The sequence below is a fragment of the Benincasa hispida genome, chromosome 1 (assembly GCF_009727055.1).
Source record: "Benincasa hispida cultivar B227 chromosome 1, ASM972705v1, whole genome shotgun sequence".
NCBI lineage: Eukaryota > Viridiplantae > Streptophyta > Magnoliopsida > Cucurbitales > Cucurbitaceae > Benincasa > Benincasa hispida.
The window spans coordinates 18,214,242-18,229,130 of NC_052349.1; the positions used below are offsets into that span (position 1 = coordinate 18,214,242).

General features: G+C 34.6%; 1 protein-coding gene across 1 annotated transcript; it reads left to right on the forward strand.

Annotated features, from left to right (window-relative positions):
• Window positions 1-12,861: 12,861 nt before the first annotated feature.
• LOC120070677 (60S ribosome subunit biogenesis protein NIP7 homolog) lies at window positions 12,862-13,865 on the forward strand. The gene has a single exon (XM_039022521.1). The coding sequence runs from the start codon at window positions 12,966-12,968 to the stop codon at window positions 13,527-13,529; it is 564 nt and encodes a 187-aa protein (XP_038878449.1). The 5' UTR covers window positions 12,862-12,965; the 3' UTR covers window positions 13,530-13,865.
• The last annotated feature ends 1,024 nt before the right edge of the window (window positions 13,866-14,889 follow it).

Below are 14,889 nucleotides of genomic sequence, written 5' to 3' on the forward strand. Positions count from 1 at the left end.
GTCCACGAATATAACCAATCAACAGTAAGTCGACTTTTCACAAATTGCTCATAACTATAGCTAGGTCAAAATACCGTTTTACCCCTGTAGTTACATCTAACTCCTTAAATACCATTGATCCCTCTAATGAACAAATAGTTTATAATCAAACTATAAACTAACACCTCTCAGGCCAGTGAAAGGTTGAAACCTCAATGTTCAAGACCCATAATTAGCTATTAAGGGAGCAATCTTGTGTAGTTGTGTTCCTAGCTCCTTACTCGGACAAGTTCCCAAAATGGTAGGCTTGTTGAGTCGGCTAACAAGGCAACTCTCACCCATGCAAATTTTAAGGATTTCCCTCATAGACAGGAGTTCACAACTCACTCAGGATTAAGGTCAAGTCACCTATGGTCATCCTAGTGACATGTAAGTCTCTTCTAGCAATGGTGTTATATAGAGAGACTATTCATTTTTCGGTCTGATCTTATACAAACTTTTTGTATAGAATACTCCTGCTCGCATGTCTGCACATGAATGATTAGGATCTGATCATTTGTAGCACTTTACGACAATTATAACCTCTACAAAGCAGGTCGTATTCGTAGTGTCACAAGGATAAGGTACCCAACCTTATCCATGGGTACCTTATCCATCTACTACAGACCATTTAGGTTATTACCTAAACATGATCCACCTATATGTCTCTACATACATATTTAAGTTTCATAAAATAACCTTGGGTCTTAGTTTATTGAATCAAATCAATGTAGTATAAATATTAGTAAAATACCCATTATTTTATTAGATATATAATTTGTCTTTACAAACTACAAGATATACTCAATTTAGGACATTAACTTCAACAACTACCTGATGGTACATTGCACGGATATTGGTGAGGCACACTCCCAACAAAATAACCAAAAGAATCAAAGTTGGTTGTTCTTCATTCACAACAAAAGGACCACTCTCTAAAATAACCGGGGTTGGCTATTCTTCATTCTTAGTCTCTTCCTCTTCTATCATCACATTTTCATTTACACATGTCCTAACCTCTTTTATTGTCACATTCGGATGTAATACGTTTGCTATATTAACATCAATATTGTCATTTTGCAGAGAGATACCGATGGACAAACATTATGCTCATTGACATCTGCTTCACACATGGGTTGGTCCACACAAAGGTAAGTTGAGCCCAAGATATATAGGACCCTACGAGATAATTCAACGTGTTGGGCCAGCAGCTTACAGGTTAGCTTTACCTACTGAGTTATCCAAGATACATGCCATTTTTCATGTGTCTATGTTAAGAAAATATGTTCCCGATCCTACCCATATTCTCCAAAATCAACTAGCACAATTGAAGGAGAATTTATCTAATGAAGAAGAACTAGTTTAAATTTTAGACAAGAAAGAGCAGGTGTTAAGAAACAAGATTAATCTGCTGGTTAAAGTCTTGTGGAAAAACCATGGAGTAGAGGAAGCCACGTGGGAAGCTGAGGAGTAGATGAGAAATAGATATCCACACTTGTTCACATGATGAGTTCAGAGCAAATTTCGAGGATGAAATTTCTTATTTTATTAGTTAATTACATTTAAGTTCCTCTAATTATGTGTTAAGTATCCTAATTATGTGTATAAGTTCTTGTAAGTATGTGATTATAATGTTTGTAGTAGTTGAAAAATTATGGAAGTTATAATGAGTATGTTGAAGGGAAACTAGTGACGGTTTCTGAGCGGAAGCGGGGATCAATCCCAATTTTAGTTTTCACATAACTAAAAAATTACAAAATAACACAGAGATTATGCATAAAAAAATTTAATTTTACAACATGTTTTTTTATAAGAAATCGAGGAAGAGATCTACATACCTTTGAAGCCAATTTCTTCACATTTCCCTCGAACGAATCTCCAAAACCAAAATTCCCAATTGGGCACCACCAGTTGAGAACCCTCTAATATTCTCTAGGGATTAGAACTGAGCAAGAGATGTGAACTTTGCTCAATTTTTTTGGAAGAGGGAAGAAGAAAAGAATGAGAGGGAAAGAGAGGAGATTTTTCTCAGAGAGAGCTTATCTGTCATACAGAGGAAGAAGATGGGTGGAATCGTTCAACCAACAACCATCCCCTCTCCATGTACTTAGCTGAGAGAATTAGGGGAGGGAGTGTTAAATTAAATTATATTAAATTAATAATAATAATAATATATAGATATATATAATAACAACCTTATCATATATATATATATACAAACATAATGTGTTATATCAAATATAACACATAACCTATAGTTTTATATTGTATCAAATACAATTTAACCTATAGTTTTATTTTCTCTCAACAATGCATGACATTTAATATAAATCATATTTATACTAAATTCAATTATATGAGTCTCATCCATATAATTAATATATGAGTCACATTCAAATATTTAATTCCTCTAAACTATTATGATATTTAACATAAATCATATTATATATTAAATTTAATTATATGGATATTATTCATATAATTAGTATTTGAATCATATTCAAATTCCTCTCAAAATACTTTATATTATAATGTACCAAATACATTATATTAATTATATCACATATATAATTAATTTAATTAATTATATCATATATAATTAATTCCCTCTATTAATTTGAACACTTTAAATTAATCAAAAATTAATTCTCAACTAAATCCCTGTTGAGCTATAGAGGGGACCTCATGAACTTGTAGATTGAAGCTCCTATAGTACTTGATTAATTAATTAAACTCTTTAATTAAATTACCCTACTTTCATTAACTATCGGTCACTCCACTAAAGATCGATAGTTGCACTCTTCGTACTACAAATATACTTCTGTGTCAATTGGATATAACCAATCAACAGTCGATGACCCTTCACAATGCTCGTAAGTACAATTGGACCAAAATTACCGTTTTGCCCCTGTAGTTACATCTAACTCCTTAAGTATCATCGATTCCTCTAATGAATAATAAGTCATAATCCAACTATGACCAAGTCCCTCTCAAGCCAGAAGAGGGTGTAGCCACATTGTTCAAGCCCCAGAATCAGCCCTTAAATGAGCAATTTATCAACGTGCCCCGACATCAAGGAATGAGTGAATTCCGTCTTGTGTAGCTGCGTTTCCAGCTCCCCAATCAGACAAATCCCCAAAATGGTAGGCTTATTGAGTTGGTAATTTAGCCACTCTTACCCATACAAATCAAAGGACGACCTTCATGAGCAGGAGTTCACAACTCACTCAGGATTCAGGTCATGTCACCTATGGTCATCTTAGTGAAATATAAGTCTCTACTATTATCGATGTTATATAATGAGACTAACCATTTCATGGTTCGGTCTTATACAAACTCTCTGTATAGGATACCCCCACTCATATGTCTCCACATGAATGATCAAGATCAAATATTTTGTAACACTTTACAACACTTGTAACATCTACAAAGTGGACCGTATCTGTATTGTCACCAGGATAAGGTACCCAACTTTATCCATCTACTACAGACCGTTTAGGTTATTATTTAAACAAGATCCACCTGTATGTCTCTACATATTTGTTTAAATTAGATAAAATAACCTAGGATGTTAGTTTATTAGATTGACTGTGTGTTCATAAAATAACAATTATTTTATTAATAATAATTTGTTTATACAATATTTATAAACTACGAGAATACGAGAGATTTAGGACACTAATACCAACATATGCAGATATGTGGAAAAATTTCTAAGTCTTGAGATGAGTGCTCTAGGGTAACAAAGAACAACCCATCCTTAGAAAAATTTTGGGAAAGCTAAGACAAGTGAGGAATGCATGGGCGTTTGTGGGCTTGAGAACCTAAGGGTGGAAAATTGATTAGTGTAACAAGAGGTATGCGTCAAGGGCTTAAAGGTCAGTGAAGTCCTAGGATGGATAGTATGTGGGCAATCGAGGTTGCCTAAGTGAACGCATGGTAGCCGAGGAGTGTTGAGGCGTGTTAGAGGTAAGGGATGCGACGTTAGCTATGGTATGCATTGGCCGAGGCAAACAACGGCAGGAACGTAGGCCTGGGCATTGGTAAGAGATTTAAGCATTCAGTTTAAACACTTAATGAGTAGGCTACGTGGCATGCTTAAAGGCCCTAAAGATGAGTTAAGTATGCTAGCTGTCTTTTTAAAAAGCTTAATAACTTTGTAGCCTTAGTATAAAAGGAGAGTTTGAATGAAGGTGTTTGGTTTTGACATTTTACGTGAGCAAAGGGAGGAGAATTTCTACCAACTTATGCTTTGAGTTTGAAGAAGTTGAGACAATGTTGTCAGAGAGGAATTTCCATGGAGTTGAGCTATAAATTGAAAATTTTCTTCAAGTGGTCAAGCATCTAAGGCTACGTGGACGACTTGTAAAGATTGGAGAAATCCAACCACAGGGAAAGGAATCAAAAGCTGGAAGTTTAAAGTAAGGTAGTTAAGATATTTAGAAATAAGTACTTAGAAGGAAGTTTCATGAGATTGTATCTGGAATTTAAGTTATGCAAGCTGAGAATGAAATCTAAAATTTTGATTGGATGAACAAGCAGACAGCTACAACCACGCATAAGCAAGTAGTTGACAAGCAGACGTTAAGTGTGGGCAAGTCATCACCGCATAAGCTAACATATTTTGACACATAGGAGTATCTTATGCGAGCTGCCACACACAGTAGTTGGTCGCAAGGTAAAAAATTAGTTAAGTGTGGTTATGCACTAAATATATTATACTAAGGATGTGTCGAGTAGAAAAAGAAATGAAACGATGCATTGAACTAGATTTGAGGCGTATTATGCATTACCTTGAATAATAAGTTAAGCTCGAGAGGAAGCTAAGGCGTTAACCAAAGACTCTTATTATTCAGGGTAGACGCATATAGGGGAGACCTACAATTCTTTGAGGAAGTAACCTAAAGATAGTGAGTGACTAGTTTTCAAAATATTTGCTAATTATTTTACTTAAATTTTCAACGTGTAGTCAGATTTATCTTGATCTTTCCAACGTGTAGTTGGTTTAATCTTGATGTTTCAACGCATGCTTTAAGTAAAGGGAGTCGAGCATGAACGCATGTTAATGATTTAAATGCAGTTTTTACATGTAATTTCCATGCGTTCCACTTGATTTTTATACTATGACTTAGCATTTAAAATGAGCTATTTACCGATTCCTTTAAGCATGATGATGGGTATGATGTTCATGATGTTAATGTGAATATTTGCTAAGTAAAGCTACTCTTGAGCATTTGGTACCAAAGGTAAAGTAAGGTATCCCGTTATATGACGATCCTTACTACCGAAGGTATGGTAAGGTAAATGAGATCATATCTAGTTCTACGTGCACGTAAGATCCATGTTCTTGACGTTGATGAGATCGAGCAAAAGAGCTCTCTCTCAACTAATGTTATTAGGGATCGAGTAAAAGGGCTCTCCCGTATGTTCAGGCAAAGGAGTAGAATAATTTTACAAGCATGTTAATGAGTTTTAGTCCAGGGTTTACATGTTATGATTTCACATTTTTACATTCTTATTTCGGAATCCTGGAATGTGAATGTAAATATTTTATTATAAACATGTTTATATCATAAGTTAATGGAAGTATGTTTTCTTTAAGGAAGCAACTCATTGGGCATTTAGAGCTCACTCTTTTTAATGTTTTTCTCCCTAGGTAGTGGTCGACGTCCCAAAGCCTAATGGTTCTGCCAGTGATTCACTACTTAAGAATTGTAGAAGGCTTGAATTTTAGGTGATTTCCTAGGTCCTGTTAAAACCTTAGTTTTATATGTACATGCCATGAGGAATAGGGTATAACTTATGTTGAACTGTTGTTGTAAATAGGGTTGGTTTTTCTGAAATTGTTTCGTATATTGGAGTTAATATTTTGATTAGTAATAGTATGTATGTCTTGAGCTGTTGCTAGGATTATGTGTTAAGTTTTGGATAATGATAAACTGCTAATCAGGTGTAACAGAAGCCAAGAACATAAGTATACAGGAGTATGTTGGGCAATAGTTGTCATAAGAGGGTTGGCAACTGTTGTCTTCACATATCTTCTCGGATTAAGAGGATAATCTGCAAAGAGGTGTGATACGAACTCTGTCGAACTAACTTGCATGATCTCATATACCAGATTTACCAGCTTATTATACGCCAATGTACTTGGAACTAGCAAACACTTTAAATGACCTTCAATATAGTGTTCTTTTGTGTCATCCTATGTACCACCATAGTGTAAGAATATCTACTTCTCCATCCTTAAAAAAAAAACAATACATAAAGTGAGCAGTTAGGAAATTTGGTATTGTTAAATACTCGTTATACTCAATCCTCGCTACTCGATATTCTTAACACGATGCTTACTGTTTCATAGTTTTCCTTCCCCTCATCCTTGCTCCACTGGGAGCTACTTGTATGTCTTTGTGCACACTCACAAACTCACACTCACTCGTTCTCTTTTGCTACATTTGTATATCTCATATAGCTTCGGAAAAGTAAAAAATGTGAGCAAAAAATGAGAAAAAACTAGCATATTTACTTACGTGAGGTGTGAGACAATATAGTGAAATGATCTGAATGCTTTTATGACTTGATCTCTGTAAAAAAAAAAAAAAAAAAAAAAAAAAAAAAAAAAAAAAAAAAAAAAAAAAAAGTTTGTGAAATGGATTTTTTGGAAGGAAGGTGAGCCCGATTTCTCATTTGTGTTTCAATTCTATTTATTCTTAGTTAATAAAAAAATTACTTCACATTTCAAGAAATTGATTTGAAAGAATAGTGAAAATTGTCATAAAATTCTCCAATTTGTGTATGTCTGTATATGAGCATAAAGTACAGAGCAGGTCCTCCGACGGCACGTGCATTTCAAAACGATCGAGTATATATTAATTGAGTATCGAGTATGATGTGGTTATGATCAAGTATACATGTGTCAATTGCACACGTATCGACTGACCATGCATCCGAGTATTAAGTGATTATGCATTGAGGATTGTGTGACAGGCCAACGAAGAACTAGTAACGAGCCATCGAGGATCAAGTTCCTTCATAGTGGCTAGCATGCGAGGTGCATCTCAGGGGCGAAGAGGTAAAATTACACATGAGTACCGTGCCACTTCCTATTACTTTTTCTACAGGTAGCCATTTTTCATTTGGACTTCCCAAACGAGACCATCAGTACAAAAATCCAATTTCATAAATACCCTTTTTTCGGACCTTGAATATTAATATGGTTTTTTTCAAAACTTATTAGAGAAATATTGTTGTTTTGAAACTTATTAGAGAAATATTGTTGTTTTGGGAGTTTGAGGCTAGAAGTCGAAGGTCGAGGATTCGATTAATGTAAAGGTCGAACGTTGAGAACTCGACAAACAAAGAAAAACTTGGAAACAATATGTATATTAGGATTGTCGAAGGTTGAAGTTTCGACATACATAAGTCGAAACTTCAACCCTCGATAAGGAAGATAAGTGGGTGAAGGAAATCTCGCTATAGAAGAAAATCTCGCTAATTTTTAAGTTGTTGAAGGTTGAAGTTTCGACATACATAAGTCGAAACTTCAACCCTCGATAAGGAAGATAAGTGGGTGAAGGAAATCTCGCTAATTTTGTGATGAGGATCTCGCTCTAGAAGAAAATCAAGCTAATTTTTAAGTTGTCGAAGGTTGAAGTTTCGACATACATAAGTCGAAACTTCAACCCTCGACAAAGAGATAAGTGAGTGAAGGAAATCTCGCTAATTTTGTGATGAGCATCTCACTCTAGAAGGAAATCTCGCTAATTTTGTGATGGGGATCTCGCTCTATAAGGGAATCTCGCTAGAAATGTGAGCTAAATCTCGCTGATAAGGTGAGCATCACTAGGAAGACAGTTTGTTAAAGAAATGCTTGAGGATCTCACTCATGAGGAAGATCTCGCTCATGAACAGGATCTCGCTCATAATTGTCTTCACTTTATTTACTTTCCATAGAAAGATATATATATATATATACACACACATGACCAATGAGAAAAAAAGCTAATAATCATTAATGAAAAAATAACAACAATAATAGAATTTTGTTACAACTAATAACAATAATGGAGTAAGTTTAATGAAAGTGCATATATTAAAATTGACTATAATTGAATAAGTCTGAAAAAATATGGTCAACCTTGATTTTATTATCAAGTAAATTAAAATAATGTGTGAGGTCCTATCACCATGCTGCCCCTGTTCTGATTCCCCTACGTGATTCCCTGCATGCATTGACCGACTGATCCGATTCCCCTACTTTGATTCTATGCATGCATTGACGCATTCATGCCCCTCTGCCATAGCCTTAATGCCTCTTCAACCACCCCAAACCCGTGGGTCGAGTGTTCAACACTTGACCTACATCCTTTTAAACCACCATCCTCTTCATTTTTGCTCACTCACTCCCTTGATAGCTCACTGCCCTTGATTTTGCTCACTCCTTCCCCCTTAATTTGCTCACTGCCTTCGAAAATAAGCCTTCGAAATCATCTTCCTCTCCTCCCATTTCCATTTCCATTTCTCTTCTTGTATTTCGTTTAATACAAATTATTCTCACACAACTATACTGGTTCGTTACTCTACTAAATTTTTATTTTTTAAGAATAATTATAATTTTTTTTTTGTTCTTATATTATTATTTTTTTTTATAGATTCTATTATTTTTTTTAATTTTTTGTAGTTGTTGTCAGATAACAAATAACAGAAAAAAAAGGGTGAACGTTGTCACTTTGAAGGAAAAAGAGAACTATCATCGAATCTGTGAGTTGAACTTTTGATATTTGAAAAGTTTAGTTTATTATTATGATATTTGATATATTTAGTACTAACTCTGATGTTTATAGTGTTAAAATGTTTAGTTTATTATTATGTTTAAGAAGTTGATATTTATAGTTTAATACAAAATTATTGTGATATTTAGTATAGTTTAACAAGTTTAGTATAGTTTCAAAAATGTAATATAGTTTGAAAATTTTAGTTTATTTATATGAAAATTATTGTTGTTATGTTTATTGTTATAAGTTGATATTTTCTAGTAAACATGAAGTATAATCATACGATCGGTATGAAGGTGTGTTTCATGTGAAGACCGGACGTCATAGTCTCAATGCCAAAGGAGGAAACGTTCAAATATTGAGGCTAAACAGGTCCAAGCGATACTGTTCATGTAACAAGTGGCAAGCATTCAGCATTCTATGCTCGCATTTTATGGCCGTTTGCTCACATTTTAACATGAACTACGAAGATTTTATTGAGGACTATTACAAATTGTCAACGTATGCTGAATATTACTCTCCTCAATTTCAACCTGTACCGCATGAAGATTATTGGATCACCCACCCTAATATGCCCCTCTTACATCCTGATCCATCGTTGTTGAGAAAACCTGGTAGACCGAAAAATTCAGTTATCACAACGAGATGGATTAGACAGAACCAGCCACTCGACAACGATGTGGATTTTGTAATCAGTTAGGACATAATCGAAGAAAGTGTCCTTCGTTACTAAGACGGGCTCCAGCTAGTTAGGGATTGAAAAATAAATAAACTTTTTATTATATATTCATTTTATTGTATATTCAATTTTTTTTATTATAATTTATTGTATATTCAATTTTTTATAATAATTTATTGTATATTCAATTTTTTTATTGTAATCAATAAAGTTTTACATTATTCTTTACCATCACACTGTGAGTGAATTTACCCTCACTTTTTCTACTATTCTATTTATTTATTACGCCTTTTTTTTTATTTTACTTGATAATAAAATCAAGGTTGACCATATTTTTTCAGACTTATTCGATTATAGTCAATTTTAATATATGCACTTTCATTAAACTTACTCCATTATAGTTATTAGTTGTAACAAAATTATGTTATTGTTGTTATTTTTTCATTAATGATTATTAGCTTTTTTTCTCATTGGTCATGTGTATATATATATATATATTTCTATGGAAAGTAAATAAAGTGAAGACAATTATGAGCGAGATCCTCCTCATGAGCGAGATCAAGCATTTCTTTAACAAACTGTCTTCCTAGCGATACTCATCTTACCAGAGAGATTCAACCCACATTTCTAGCAAGATTCCCTTCTAGAGCGAGATTCTCATCACAAAATTAGCGAGATTTCCTTCTAGAGCGAGATCCTCATCACAAAATTAGCAAGATTTCCTTCACCCGCTTATCCTTTTATTGTATATTCAATTTTTTTTTATTATAAAGTTGTACATTATTTTTTTAATTAAGTTGTACATTATTCTTTTAATTAAGTTGTACATTATTCTTCTAATTAAGTTGTACATTATTCTTTTAATTAAGTTGTACATTATTCTTCTAATTAAGTTGTACATTATTCTTTTAATTAAGTTGTACATTATTCTTCTAATTGAGAAACAAATATTTTTTTAATTGAGAAATAAATATATATTTTTTTTCATATCATGGCTTTAAACCCAGGACCTGTTGATCCCGATGTTTTGTATGACCAGTCCATTCATCGATCATCTGTTGTATGGCAAGATCGTACAATTGGAAAAATATCTTGCAGGCGTCGAGAGGCAGCTCTCCAGCGCACTATCCCGCTTCACCCTTGAATACTACCGTTACTGCGCACATCTAGATTCTATGGGATTTTTAGATTAGGATTTATTCAGTTGGACTGGCATTTGATCACAGCCTTGGTCGAGAGATGAAGGCCCGAGATGCATACATTTCATATGTCTGTTGGAGAATGCACTATCACTCTACAAGACATAGAAGTGTTGTTGGGGTTACCTGTTGACGGTGAGCCAGTCACTAGAGTGATGTATGATGACTGGTCAGAAGTTTGTCAACTGTACCTCGGTGCGACCCCACTTGTCAACAAGATTAAAGGATCGAGGTTAAGTTTAATATGGTTAGGAACAAAATTTCGTTAGCTCATAGATGATGCAGACGAGGAAACCGTCATAAGATATGCGCAAGTATATATACTACAAATGACGGGTAGAAGTTTGTTTTTAGATAAATTAAGTCATTTTGTTCACTTGATGTCCTGCCACTGTTAGCTAACCTCCATTATGCGGGGCAGCATTCGTGGAGTGGAGTATGCTTGACATGGTTGTATAGACAAATTTTGCAACTATGGGCTTGGGTGTTGTTGGAACCGTATGTAGGCCCAAATATTTTGCAACCTGAGGTTTGAGAGATAGTTGGGCCTCTCATACTTTTGCAACTATGGGCTTGGGTGCGATTTCCAACAATGGCTCCACAACTACAACATGTTAATGACGCTCAATTAGTTGGACGAGCATACGGTTCTCGATATGTTATTTGAATTCAATTTAATTTTTATATCACTGATCTAGTTAATTTAAATTCTAAATTATCAATTTAAAAATTTAGGTGCAGAGACAAATTTTGTGTAACTAGGACAGCCACACATATAGTCAGCCAGTATAGATACATGTTTGATCTACTTCAACCTGAACAAGTACATTACACTGAACCTAATTGATTATTTTATACACTTTTTTATTGCATTTGTCTTTAATATTTTCTAATATAATATTTTGTGTTTCAGGTTATTTGGGAGCCATACAAAATTATTATGCATACTTTGCCTAATTTTTGTACGAATGGTCAAAACATAAGACGGACGATGAGTCCTCTCATATGTTTTCACATTAGTGAGTGACATCTTCCTGACAGGGTGATGAGACAATTCGGTTTTCAGCAGGATGTCTCATCGCCTTGTAATACTGAACCCATACTGCATGATATTGACCTAAGGAGTGGAGATTGGTTCGAAAAAGTTGCACATTTGGTAGTGCGATGGCACTATCGTGCAAGGTTTATTGCAGTTGGGGTTTCTCTTGAACAGTTTGACACAGATGTCACTCCAGAATATATCCATTGGTATAATAATATCACAAGGCGTTACGTCACTCGTCCGGGAGCAGCTGTGGGTCATCTGGTAAATGAATGAATATTATCTAATTATTTTTAATTTAAATTTATTTTAAATATTGTCTAATTGTTTTATAATTCACAGAGATCGAACAACAGTAGACTCCGTGAGGTTGCGAATGATCCGAACCAGGTTCTTGCTATATGTAGTGACAACCAAAGCTATATAGAGGAAATTCATTATATGTACGATATACCTATTGTTCCTCCACCAGCTTCTAGACGTGCATGGACATGGTCGGGGTCGTGGAGAGCATAATAAATATTTATATTATGAAGCGCCTGCAGAGGTACCAGAGCAACATCAAGAAGAACCCGAGCAACCTCAAGTTCGAAGTCGACGATGACAACCAGCTCGAAATCGACAACGTTCGCCTTGTGGGACACATTGATTTTTGTAATTCTTTTTATATAAATGAGATATTTAATTTACATTTTTTATGAGATATTTTTTTTAATTTATTCTTTTTAGAGTTTAAATAAAATAATAAAATATTTTTAGAAATTGTTTTTATAAAATAGAAAATTAAAAAAAAAAAAAAGGAAAAAAGAAAGAAGAAGGTGGAATGTGTAATAATTAAAACAGAAAAAAAAGAGGAAAATTTGTACGGATGACCCAAAAATTGAAGTGTACTCTCGCTCTCTCTCTTACTCTTCCTCTTTCTTATTCTCTCCCAATACAAAATTTCATTTTGGGGGATGACATCAACAAGGTTGAGGGTTCAACCTCGAGTTATTAAAAAAAAAAAATCAACAATATTTTTACAATTGTTTGAAAACAACAATATTTTCCTAAATAGTTTTTAAAATGACAATATTTTTTTTTCTTGTTTGAGAAAAAAAATTCATAAATACCAATACTTCGATAAAATATGATAAATACTAAATAGTCCAAACTTTAGAAGTTCCAAGTGGAAGCCATCTGAATATAAAGTCATAAACCCTAGAAACCTTAATCCACGGCGCCACGGCTCATTCCTCCAGCTCCGATCGACGACGATGAGGCCCTTAGACGAGCAGGAGACCACCGTCGTGTTCGAAAAGCTTCACAAATTTACCGGAAACAACCTCAAGAACATCGTCGAGAATCCCTCTCACGAAGGTCCCGAACCAAATCCAGGCCGCTACTGCTTCCGCCTCCACAAGAACAAGGTCTATTACGTCAGTGACTCCCTCGTCAAGCGAGCCACCAACGTAGCCCGCTCCAACCTCGTCGCTCTCGGCACCTGCATCGGAAAGTTCACTCATGGCGGCAGTTTTCATCTCACTGTTCACTCGCTAGGGTTATTGTCCCCGAATGCCAAGCACAAGGTTTGGCTTAAACCAACCTCTGAGATGTCTTTTCTGTATGGAAATCATGTTTTGAAAGGCGGATTAGGGCGGATTACTGAAAATATTTCTCCCGGTGATGGGGTGGTTGTGTATTCTATGTCGGATGTGCCTCTGGGATTTGGGGTTGCGGCGAAGTCCACGCAGGACTGTAGGAAGTTGGACCCGAATGGGATTGTGGTTCTTCACCAGTCTGATATTGGAGAGTATTTGAGGATGGAGGATGAGCTTTAAAGAATCAAGTATGAAGATGAGTTGAGTTTATTGGGTATTGGCTTCCTGTTCCAGGTATACTCGAGTTGTTCTTGTAAAGTTTGTTGGTCAATAGGATTTTGAGCCCAATTTGATATACTACCTTAGGCATCAAGTCAATTTAGTAACTTTTGAACACCATGGTGTTGAGTTTTGTCTCTTAATTGAGTGTTAAATTTATGTGAATGATGAAACTATTGGCCAAATGCGGGTTATCAATATCATAGAGATCCGATAATGCTTATTGCTTTGCTTCAAACTAATAATTTCTTCTTTTTATGGTTGTAATGAAGATTTTCTTTGATGGGCTGTTGTTAATCTACTTTCACAAGCACTGGCCATGTGGTTTAATTCTGTGCTTGTTTTTGTAGCAAGATACCAGCTTCTCGTTTTTGTATCAATTATTTCTATTTGCACGTAAGGCCAATACATACATTTGTTTGATCATCAATACACGCGGTGAATTGAGCAACAATGATCTTCACTAGAAATGAGTTTTCTTTGTTAGGCTTTAAGCTAGTTTCATTTCTGTGATGATGGTTTCTAAGGATTTGTGTAATGTTTTAGATGATTGGATCTCTCTCTCTTGTCTATGGTTTAAGTTTTTAAGAAGAACTAGATACATTCCTGCTCTGTTTTTTATGTGTTAAAGAGAAACTGTTCACACCGTGGAAGTCTGGCTGAGGTAAGTGCAGGTTGTATAAATTTATTAGTAACTACTACATAATTCTTCTTACCTGTGTATTCCAAGCTATACTTAAGTATGGACTACAATCTACATGGATAAATATGCAATACATGGATAAATATGCAACTTTGTAATTTATACACACTGCTTTTCTAAGCACTCAATGATCCAAATTTTGTCATCCGTATGATTAGTCTTTACACTTGAATAGAGGGCGGAGTTTCTGATTGGTGGCAAGTTATGACTTATGAGCAATGTTGTGGTTAGATGAGGTTATTTTTTTTGTAGGTTTGGTTCTTCTTACAATGTTAGTTAGTTAGGTTGTGGTTGTGTGTTCTTTTTCCCCAGCTAGATTTGGATATTTAAGATTGAAGGCTTTTCACTCACTCAATTTTGTGAATAGATTCATGTATATTTTTTTTTCTTGTGTGTTAATACAAAAGCATCTATTTTAACAAAAGTTTTTATTAGGGCAAAAACTACTTGGAATTAGTCTATTTAATCTCTGAAGTTCCAATAACTTTTGGTCCCAACAGTTTGAAAAATTGGTTTAAATGGTCATTGGCTCCTTTGACCATTAGTTAACTGACATTTAGACGATTTGGTGTTGATTGAACTGTTAATTTGTCAAAATGTATTGATTTAATTATATTT